The sequence below is a fragment of the Papio anubis genome, chromosome 13 (genome assembly GCF_008728515.1).
Source record: "Papio anubis isolate 15944 chromosome 13, Panubis1.0, whole genome shotgun sequence".
NCBI classification, from domain to species: domain Eukaryota; kingdom Metazoa; phylum Chordata; class Mammalia; order Primates; family Cercopithecidae; genus Papio; species Papio anubis.
This window is the reverse complement of record NC_044988.1, coordinates 32,183,515-32,195,652: the sequence shown is the minus strand read 5'-3', so window position 1 is coordinate 32,195,652 and position 12,138 is coordinate 32,183,515. Positions and strand designations below refer to the sequence as shown.

General features: G+C 36.8%; 1 protein-coding gene across 15 annotated transcripts in view; it reads left to right on the top strand.

The window, feature by feature from the left end:
- RFX3 (regulatory factor X3) overlaps nt 1-12,138 on the top strand; it is a 311,794-nt gene that overhangs the window by 261,398 nt on the left and 38,258 nt on the right. For all 15 annotated transcript variants that reach the window (XR_004177857.1, XR_004177855.1, XR_004177856.1 and 12 more), the window contains 2 exons: nt 542-691; nt 6,374-6,582. Coding sequence is in view for 12 of the 15 variants with exons in the window: in XM_031654201.1 (XP_031510061.1) it covers nt 542-691; nt 6,374-6,582 (359 nt within the window). In the remaining 3 variants the exon portion in view is untranslated. The remainder of the gene's footprint in view (nt 1-541; nt 692-6,373; nt 6,583-12,138) is intronic.

Sequence of the window (12,138 nt, the reverse complement as noted above, 5' to 3'; positions counted from 1 at the left end):
TTCTGGTTGTTTGCCTCTGGTAATTTCACCTCAAAATTACTCGTTTCTATAAAATAAAGGTAGCAAGAATAAATCTGAATGGTAATGCTCTGACATGCATTTTTAAAGTCAGTTTAGAGTAGGAATGTCCAGATCTCTTTTTATTTGAAAAGCCAAACTGCACATCCCTACTTTTAAAATTTGCCTACTTTGTACTTGACTGTCCAAAGAGCAGTAAAAAAAGAAATGAAAACCAACATTTTTCCTGCTTACCGTGGATAAGAAGTTACTTGCAAGACTGATTTAATTAATGCTACACTCAGATGTCAAAGAATGTGGGAGTTTGTTTTAGTCTTGACCTCAACCTACTCAAAAGGAAAATAATACTTGGTTTAGAGATTTAAATGCTATAATTTACAAGTAAACTCTCTCACCAAATGAATTTTAAATAAGTATCAGAGGCAAGCATTTAAAATTTGGCAAGGGAAAAAAGATCTGAAGATTGCAGTGGTTTGTTTTACTGGAGAAAACAGAATCCCAACTTAATTGGATTGCTTTACAGGTTGCCGCTGTAAGTGCCTTTGCCCAGACTCTGCGAAGATACACGTCGCTCAATCACCTGGCCCAGGCAGCTCGTGCAGTGCTTCAGAACACTTCCCAAATCAACCAGATGCTTAATGACCTCAACCGTGTCGACTTTGCCAATGTCCAGGTACTCTATTTCCTTGCAAAGTATGTCTCTTAAGGCAAGATACCCAGTTTGTTCTTCTTAATTAGGATCATCAAATTTCTTTTCAAAGTCTCATCTATATACCGGCAGCATCTATATTCACAGTGTCCTGAAAGAGAGGAGTTTGACCCAGATACAGCTATACCGCTCCCATGTTTGTGGTTAAAGTAAGCTCACATTTACAGTCCTAAAAGACAACATATCACCAGTGTTTGCTGAATAGTTAGTAGAGTAATAAAGGTCACAGTCATTGAAGTAAGACAGGCAAGAAGTTAAACTCTTTCATATACTAGCTGTGAGATCTTGGGCAAGTTACTTAACTACTGTAGGCTTCATTTTCCCCACCTTATAACACCTATCTTAGATTATTGTTTATATATTTAATAATTTGTACCATGACATGCATAGATACTTCTATTTTAGTGCCCCTCCTTGAAAGAACTAAGAACAATTCTATTTCAGAGTTTACTATAGCTGCCTAGTAAATACTTATTCACTTAAAAAGAATTATAGGCAATAAGTTCGGCTCTTGTGATAGTTCAGATGAAAAATATTGTTTAACCTTGTGATCACATTACCCACTTGTACTTTAAAGTACACTTTAAAAGCTGAGTTAGAAACAGTATTATAGAATTTCAATATCAATCACTACTTTATTTCTGGTTCTAAAGTAATGAATCTAAATGTTACCCTATAAAAACAATATCATTGTCTACCAAAAGCATAAGCAACAAAAGGAAAAATACATAAATTGTACGTAATCAACATTTAAAACTTTGGGATTTCAAAAGAGACCATCGAGAACACGAAATGACAACCCACAGAATGTGAGAAGATTTTTGCAAATCATATATGTGATAAAGGATTTGTTTATAGAATATGTAAAGAACCATTACAACCCAGTAATAAAAGACAGCCTGATTAAATATGGACAAACATCTGAGTAGACATTTCCCCAAAGAAAACAGACAAATGGCCAAGAATCACATTAAAAGATGCTCAATCTCGTTAGCCACAAGGGAAATACAAGTCAAAACCACAGCGAGGTACCATTTCATTTACTCTAAAATGGGTCTAAGCAAAAAGACATGTAATAACATATCCTATTGGTGAGGATGTAAACAATTGGAACCTCATACACTGCTGGTCAGAATATAAAATGCTGTAGCCACTTTGGGAAACAGTGTGGCAGTTTATCAAAAAGATAAAAGTAGAGTTACCATATGACTCAGCAATTCTACTCCTTGTTGTATACCCAGGAGAAATGAAATCATGTCCACACAAAACTTATACATAGAGGTACATAGCAGCACTATTTATATCAGCCACATAAAAGCAGAAACAACCCAAATGTTCGTCAACTGATTTAATAGATAAACAAAATGTGATCTATCCATTCAATGGAATATTATTGGGCAATAAAAAGAAATGAAGTTCTGATTCATTCTGCAACATAGACGAACCTTGGAAACATTATGCTAAGTGAAAGAAGCCAGGTACAAAGGATCACATGTTCTGTGATTCCATTCATATGAAATTCCAGAATAGATAAATCTATACGACAGAAGATAGATTGGTGGTTACTTAGGGCTGGGGGATTGAGAAGACTGGGAGGTAACAAATAAGAGTCATGGGGTTTATTTTTAGAAAAATGAAAAAGGTCTAAAATTGATTGTGGTGAGTGATGTACAACTTTGCGAATATACTAGAAGAAACCTTTGAATAGTATTCTTTAGATGAATGAACTGTATAATGTATGAATTACATTTCAGTAAAGCTGTTAAAAAACAATACTGTTGTTTTAAAAATAAGCTAATTGTTAATTATTTTATTTTCTAGAAATTTTAATTTCTACTTCTTGCCTAGTTTTGTCATTTAAAATATACCAAAAAGTAACATTTGGGCTTGATCCATTTTAGAGTACAATAAATTAGTTGTTCATTGTGATTTTCATGGACTGGGTTCAAACTTCTGAGATATATATAGAGAGAGATATCGATATCTAATATTTTATATTATTTGTATCTAATGTAAAACTATATATATGAAGTTTTAAAAAATATCTATCCATCTACAAAAACACATACACACATACAAGTACATAATCTTTACAAGAGCAAACTTTCTCAGCTTTACAAAACCATTTACTTTACATATTTCAGTAGGATATATTAACTAAATATGCAAAAATACTAACAGTTTATATTGCCTTAAAATTTACTATAATATTTATTTCAAATCTTTTTTCAGAAAAGTTTAAAAGTGTCTTAAGAAAAGTTGAAGAAGGCAGCTTCTAGTTTCAGAAAGTAATTTAAACTCAATAACAGAAAACATTTTAAAGAATTATTTCTAATAATATCTGAGAAAGTTTTTCAGTGTTCTGTTAGTATTATTATATGTATAAATACATAAATGTATTTGTGTATCTACATTCCAGTGAAGTATTTCTACAAATGAGTTCTTCCCTGGTTATAAGCATTAACTTTGAGAACATGTTTGCATATTAATGATCAGTGATATGTCTACTGTACTACTTATCCTCTACCTGCCAACTTTGAGAATACCCTTTCTTTTCCTCTATTTTTGACTATCATGTTTTTCTGGGTCCACCATGATAGTCATTACTGCTGAAACCCGTATGATTCAGCATCTGCCCTCCAAAACCTTCTTCCTTTTTTCAGAGTACCATGACACTGTAGTGAGTCCTTCATTTCCCCCTACATTTTACTTTTCACAGCTCTATACATTTTAATGAGTAATCTCTTTCTCAAGATAGCACTTTTCGTCTTTAACACCCTTATTTCTTTCCTTTTCTTTTCCTAGTTTGCCAGATTTTCCCAGAGTCCCTTTCCTCCCTTTTTACCTTTATCCCCATCTCCAGTTCATTTGGAAGTTGTCCCAACTCCTGTAACATGAACCTCAATAATCTGACAATATAAGAATGATGCTCTTGTAATAAGGAGACTTCTATTTAAAACAATGAAATTACATGTGTGTCAATATAATACACTAAGAGCTTGAAAGTGCTAAAAAGTTCCTTTCAGGATATCCATATATCACTTTTTACTGCTCTATTCTTCTCTAATTAAAATTTCTTTTCTTTATGCATTTAAGATAATTTTTCTATTGCAGTACAGTTGGTTTCCTGTTTAATTGATAGTATTACAGTGGCATCATTCTGTAATTTTTTTGTGTAAATGGGTGGTTTTTGAAGTCCACATTATGGGCTAAATAGGTTTGGGTACGCTGACTTGATAACTTAGCTATTGCATATACTTATGTTTCTGTATTTAAAAGCATTCTGATTTTGAAGCTCCTGACTACTTTTCATTTTGGATATATATTTTTTTCTAAGTTAAGAACATCTGTAAATGTCCTTAGCTTTTTCAATTATAGACTTGAAATATCTACATTCATTTCACAGGGAAATATTTACAATGTGCTCTATTGTTAGTATATTTTCACTGAAGAGAGCAGTAAAATGAAGTATAATATAAATTAGTTTGAAAAGTCAGAATAATGTGCTGTGGTTTATTTCTCTAAGTTAGGTTTTAGATTATCATCTTTTCTTGGCAAAAACTAACTGCCAAGTAAATAGTGAGTTTGAATTTATGGTAAGATATGAAATTAAATTGCTTCATGGATACTAGTAAGTTTCTCCTTCCAGTTATCAATGTGTAAACAAACAAAAAAACCTATCCTGCTAATTTCAGCTTTATTTGTAATACTAAAATGTTGGAACAAACAAATCAAACAAATGTCTAACTATGTGGGATTGATTATATAAATAATAGTACATTATGCAATAAAACAAATTCATTCAGTGGACAATAAATATAGGTCTAATTTGCCTACATGGAAAGATGGTTACTATATATTTCTAAGTGAAACTAATCAGAATATCTAATAGAAAATATAATATGATCCTCTTTTATTTTAAACATTTAAGTATGTATAAGCATATAATAATATAAAATGTATGTATAAATATGAGTGTTTCATAATACAAATATATATTTAAAATATAAATGTATGCATAAATAATATAGTGTATGTGTGTATTATAATATATGCATAAATATATATATTTATATATGCAGAGAAAAGTTTGAAAGGTACATACATCAACATGACATGCTATAATTTCTTACTGTTGCCATTTTAAGTATTCTTAATGTTTTGTTCCTTTTTAGCTTGTTTGTATTTACAGTTTTTTCTATAATTATATTTTAGTATACTTAAAATATTTAAAAGTGGTATTCAGAAGGTAACATCTGAATGGATTTATGATTAATTAGTTAAGAGAAAAAAGACAGTGAATAATATCATCAGCTGAGATACAGAAGAAACAGTAGGTTTCCCTGAGAATTTAAAATAAGTTAAGTTTGGGGCATTTTGCATTTGAAGTGCCTCCAGGTTGAAATGTCCCTTGAATAGGTAAAGTCTGTAGGATCAGGAGAGATCCTGGAACTAGAAGAAGGAGATAATGGATTTATTCCGTTGAAGTTGTCAATTTGAATGAATTTGTTTTTTGAGAGCATATAGAAAAAAAAAACTATAGACACCCTTTTGAGAAAAATACGTATATATTCACAGGGTTTTATTGGGAGCCTCATAGACACTTCTCCAAAGAAATCTGTCTTGACAAAATTATCTGGACACAACGAACCCAGCTTAAAATTTTTCATTAAATTTCATTTGTTTAATTTTATGCTTAGGGAAACTGAGGCCCACCTAAATTAATTGCTTGAGGTTAGTTTTGTTAATTCAGACCCTAAAGCCTATGTCTTCTCATTCCCCGTCAAATATTACATTACCAAAGAATTATGTTTTGCCTTGAATGAATAGGTTTTTTTAAATCTTAAAATACAACATAGCACTGGAGACATCACAATACTTATGGCAACCACTGAAAAGTAGCTTTAAAATTTGCTATTTTCATTGCTGTTACCAAACATTTCCCAACCAGAACCAGAAGGAAAATTGCAATAATCACATTTTTTGGCAGGAAGCATGTCTACATTTTCTCAAAAGATTTTTTGTTGTTGTTGTTATTGTTGTTTTCAGTTCTCTGAATTAATTTGCATTCATAGCCTTGCCTTGATAGCCCTTGAGATTTCTGTTCCCAATCCATAGAACTCATAACAGCATATGCTTCTACCTAGTACCATTCAGTGTTTGTTTCTGTTTTAATCTTGAGGGGACCACTTTTGGCCGATTGTATCTATTTATCTGTCTGATTTACCCTAAATCTTCTCAAATGAATTGGTTTTAAAGTTTTATCTGATGGGGAATAAAAAGAGAACTTCTGAAAGCAGTGTGAAAGCTGCATAGAATGAAAGACCCTGCCTACTGTAGGTTCAGACTTCTGTTTTTTGAAGTAATCATGTATTTTAGTCTTTTACACAGACTAGTTAATGTAGAAAAACCAAATCATACTTACATGTGACATCACTTTTTTATGTACCAGAGTGAGCAACGAGAAATATTCATCCCTTAAAACTGATAAAGATTGTGTTACCCTAACAATTGACAAGTAGTTTTTTATTTTCTGGATTCATTTAACTGTGTGAAGCTCTGTTCTTGCATCTGGTGTGTGTGCTGATGTTCAATGAAAGGATGCTGAGTTGAACTTTTCCTTTGCTTTCTGTGTTACTGTCTCAGGAGCAGGCTTCCTGGGTGTGCCAGTGTGATGACAACATGGTTCAGAGACTAGAAACAGATTTCAAGATGACTCTTCAGCAGCAGAGCACCCTGGAGCAGTGGGCTGCGTGGCTTGACAATGTGATGATGCAAGCACTGAAACCCTATGAAGGAAGACCCAGTTTTCCTAAAGCCGCCAGGCAATTTCTGCTAAAATGGTCTTTCTACAGGTATCATCTAGGTTTTTCCTAGACTTGCTTCTTCATATTCTGCAAATATGTGTGTGTATGTGTGTGTATATGCTTCTGTGACAAAAGAAAAGAAAGGAGTAAAGACTTTAGTTTGTGGAAACTCCCTGTTACAACTACCTTCAACCCAAGTCAGTGATTACAACATCATGGAAATGTACCAGGAAACTTAGAGAAATGAACTTTCTGCTAGGAAAAGAAATCTCTTGCTCAAAGCCCTAAATGTCCTCAGATGGGAACATCTGAGATTCCAGTCTAGATAATGTATTCAGCAATAATCAGAAAAGGCTACTGTACTCCCTCTTGCAACATACATTATTTAGACTTCTTTCTTGAGGCCTAACACTAGTCTCCTTTAGTTCTCTGTTTAGTGATGTTCAGAATGTGGTCCCTATACCAGTAGCATCACTATCAATTGGAAACATGTTAGAAATGCAAATTCCTAGCACTTCCTCCAAATCTACCTGTATCAGAACCTGTAGAGATAAGGCCCAGCAATTTATGTCTTAAAAAGTACTTCAGTTGATTCTGATGCATACCCAGAACTATCTACCTTCTTACTTCTATCAGTTATAACTGTTTTCAAACCTGGCTGCACATCAGAATTAATGTAAAACAAAGAAACAAATCCTAAGTGCCTCCCAAGACCTACTAAATCAAAATCTTGGTGGGTAAGAGACAGTGATTAGTGGCTGAGCATGGTGATTCATGCCTGTAATCCCAGCACTTTGGGAGGCCGAGGTGGTTGGATCACGAGCTGAGGAGATGGAGACCATCCTGACTAACACAGTGAAACCCCATCTCCACTAAAAATACAAAAAAATAGCTGGGCATGGGGGCAGGAGCCTATAGTCCCAGCTACTTGGGAGACTGAGTCAGGAGAATGGCGTGAACCCAGGAGGCAGAGCTTGCAGTGAGCCGAGACGTGCCACTGCACTCCAGCCTCGGCGACAGAGTGAGACTCCGTCTCAAAAAAAAAAAAGATAGTGATTAGGAATGAAGATAATCAGGATTTTTTTTCACAAAGCTCTCCTGGTGATTCTAATGATTGCCAGTAATCTAGTTGACAGTAACATAGCTTATTAATAATATAAATCAGTTTTTGACTAAAATAGTATAGATAGAAATGTGTACTTTTGTAGACATAGAAGCACCCAGAAGAAAAGGGCTTTCTGATTACATGACATATATCAAATGATGGGATGAGCTATTGACCATAACCCCACCACAAAAATTAAAAACAGCATTTATGAGGCGGTTCCAAGATGGCCAAATAGGAACAGCTCCAGCCTCCAGATCCCAGCATGAGCGACACAGAAGACGGATGATTTCTGCATTTCCAACTGAGGTACCGGGTTCACCTCACTGGGGCATGTCGGACAGTGGGTGCAGGACAGTGGGTGCAGCCCAGTGAGTGAGAGCCGAAGCAGGATGAGGCATCGCCTCACCCGGGAAGCGTGAGGGGTCAGAGAATTCCCTTTCCTAGCCAAGGGAAACCGTGACACACAACACCTGGAAAATTGGGTCACTCCCACCCTAATACTGCGCTTTACCAAGGGTCTTAGCAAATGGCACACCAGGAGATTATATCCCGCGCCTGGCTCAGAGGGTCCCATGCCCATGGAGCCTCCCTCATTGCTAGCACAGCAGTCTGAGATCGAACTACAAGGCGTCAGGGAGGCTGGGGGAGGGGCACCCACTGTTGCTGAATCTTAAGTAGGTAGACAAAGCAGCCAGGAAGCTCGAACTGGGTGGAGCCCACTGCAGCTCAAGGAGGCCTGCCTGCCTCTGTAGACTCCACCTCTGGGGACAGGGCATAGCCAAACAAAAGGCAGCAGAAACGTCTGCAGATGTAAATGTCCCTGTCTGACAGCTTTGGAGAGAGTAGTGATTCTCCCAGCACAGAGTTTGAGGTCTGAGAACTGACAGACTACCTGCTCAAGTGAGTTCCTGATCCCCAAGTATCCTCTAACTGGGAGACATCCCCCACTAGGGGCAGACTGACACCTCACACCTCACACGGCCGAGTACACCTCTGAGACGAAGCTTCCAGAGGAACGATCAGGCAGCAACATTTGCTGTTTAGCAGTATTCACTCTTCTGCAGCCTCCGCTGCTGATACGCAGGCAAACAGGGTCTGCAGTGGACCTCGAGCAAACTCCAACTGACCTACAGCTGAGGGTCCTTACTGTTAGAAGGAAAACTAACAAACAGAAAGGATATCCACACCAAAACCCCATCTGTATGTCACCATCATCAAAGACCAAAGGTAGATAAAACCACAAAGATGGGGGAAAAGCAGCACAGAAAAGCTGAAAATTCTAAAAATCAGAGCACCTCTCCCCCTCCAAAGGAACGCAGGTCCTCGCCAGCAATGGAACAAAGCTGGATGGAGAATGACTTTGACAAATTGAGAGAAGAAGGCTTCAGACAATCAAACTTCTCTGAGCTAAAGGAGGAAGTACAAACCCAGCACAAAGAAGCTAAAAACCTTGAAAAAAGATTTGGTGAATGGCTAACTAGAATAACCAATGTAGAGAAGTCCTTAAACAACCTGATAGAGATGAAAACCATGACACAAGAACTACATGACAAATGCACAAGCTTCAGTAACTGACTCAACCAACTGGATGAAAGGGTATCAGTGATTGAAGATCAAATGCATGAAATGAAGTGAGAAGCGAAGTTTAAAGGAAAAAAGAGTAAAAAGAAATGAACAAAGCCTCCAAGAAATATGGCACTATGTGAAAAGACCAAATCTACATCTGATTGGTGTACCTGAAAGTGACGGGGAAAATGGAACCAAGTTGGAAAACACTCTGCGGGATATTATCCAGGAGAACTTCCCCAACCTAGCAAGGCAGGCCAATGTTCAAATTCAGGAAATACAGAGAACTCCACAAAGATGCTCCTCGAGAAGAGCAACTCCAAGACACATAATTGTCAGATTCACCAAAGTTGAAATGAAGGAAGAAATGTTAAGGGCAGCCAGAGAGAAGGGCCAGGTTACCCACAAAGGGAAGCCCATCAGACTAACAGCGGATCTCTTGGCAGAAGCTCTACAAGCCGGAAGAGAGTGGGGGCCAATATTCAACATTCTTAAAGAAAAGGATTTTCAACCCAGAATTTCATATCCAGCCAAACAAAGTTTCATAAGTGAAGAAGAAATAAAATCCTCTGCAGACAAGCAAATGCTGAGAGATTTGTCACCACCAGGCCTGCCCAACAAGAGCTCCTGAAGGAAGCACTAAACTTGGAAAGGAACAGCCAGTACCAGCCACTGCAAAAACATGCCAAAATGTAAAGACCATCAATGCTAGGAAGAAACTGCATCAACTAACGAGCAAAATAACCAGCTAGTATCATAATGACAGGATCAAGTTCACACATAACAATATTAACCTTAAATGTAAATGTGCTAAATGCTCCAATTAAAAAAAAAACAGACTGGCAAATTGGATAAAGAGTCAAGACCCATCAGTTTGCTATATTCAGGAGACCCATCTCACGTGCAGAGACACATGTAGGCTCAAAATAAAGAGATGGAAGATCTACCAAGCAAATGGAAAACAAAAACAAAGTCAGGGGTTGCAATCTTAGTCTCTGATAAAACAGACTGTAAACCAACAAAGATCAAAAGAGACAAAGAAGGCCATTACATAATGGTAAAGGGATCAATTCAACAAGAAGAGCTAACTACCCTAAATATATATGCACCCAATACAGGAGCACCCAGATTCATAAAGCAAGTCCTTAGAGACTTACAAAGAGACTTAGACTCCCACACAATAATAATGGGAGACTTTAACACCCTACTGTCAACATTAGACAGATCAACAAAACAGAAAGTTAACTAGGATATCTAGGAATTGAACTCAACTCTGCACCAAGCGGACCTAACAGACATCTACAGAATTCTCCACCCCAAATCAATAGAATGTACATTTTTCTCAGCACCACATCACACTTATTCCAAAACTGACCACATATTTGGAAGTAAAGCACTCCTCAGCAAATGTAAAAGAACAGAAATTGTAACAAACTGTCTCTCAGACCACAGTGCAATCAAACTAAAACTCAGGATTAAGAAAATCGAAACCTCCCAACCACGTGGAAACTGAACAACCTGCTCCTGAATGACTACTGGGTACATAACGAAATGAAGGCAGAAATAAAGATGTTCTTTGAAACCAATGAGAACAAAGATACAACATACCAGAATCTCTGGGACACATTTAAAGCAGTGTGTAGAGGGAAATTTATAGCACTAAATGTCCACAAGAGAAGGCAGGAAAGATCTAAAATTGACACGCTAATGTCACAATTAAAAGAACTAGAGAAGCAAGAGCAAACACATTCAAAAGCTAGCAGAAGGCAAGTAATAGATCAGAGCATAACTGAAGGAGATAGAGACACAAAAAACCCTTCAAAAAATCAATGAATAGAGGAGCTGTTTTTTTGAAAAGATCAACAAAATTGATAGACCGCTAGCAAGATTAATAAAGAAGAGAGAAGAATCAAATACATGCAATAAAAAGTGATAAAGGGGATATCACCACCAACCCCACAGAAATACAGACCACCATCAAATAATACTATAAACACCTCTATGCAAATAAACTAGAAAACCTAGAAAAAATGGATGAATTCCTGGACACCTACACTCTCCCAAGACTAAACCAGGAAGAAGTTGAATCCCTGAATACTCCAATAACAGGCTCTGAAATTGAGGCAATAATTAATAGCCTACCAACCAAAAAAAATCCAGGACCAGATGGATTCACAGCCGAATTCTACCAGAGGTACAAGGAGGAGCTGGTACCATTCCTTCTGAAACTATTCCAATCAATAGAAAAAGAGGGAATCCTCCCTAACTCATTTTATGAGACCAACATCATCGTGATACCAAAGCCTGGCAGAGACACAACAAAAAAAGAGAGTTTTAGACCAATATCCCTGATGAACATCGATGCAAAAATCCTCAATAAAATCCTGGCAAACCGAATTCAGCGGCACATCAAAAAGCTTATACATCATGATCAAGTGGGCTTCATCCCTGGGATGCAAGGCTGGTTCAATATGTGCAAATCAATAAACGTAATCCAGCATATAAACAGAACCAAAGACAAAACTACCTGATTATCTCAATAGATGCAGAAATGGCCTTTGACAAAATTCAACAGCCCTTGATGCTAAAAACTCTCAATAAATTAGGTACCGATGGAACTTATCTCAAAATAATAAGAGCTGTTTATGACAAACCCACAGCCAATATCACACTGAATGGGCAAAAACTTGAAGCATTCCCCTCAAAAACTGGCACAAGACAGGGATGTCCTCTCTCACCACTCCTATTCAACATAGTGTTGGAAGTTCTGGCCAGGGCAATCAGGCAAGAGAAAGAAATAAAGGGTATTCAATTAGGAAAAGAGGAAGTCAGATTGTCCCTGTTTACAGATGACATGATTGTATATTTAGAAAACCCCATCGTCTCAGCCCAAAATCTCCTTAAGCTGATAAGCAACTTCAGCAAAGTCT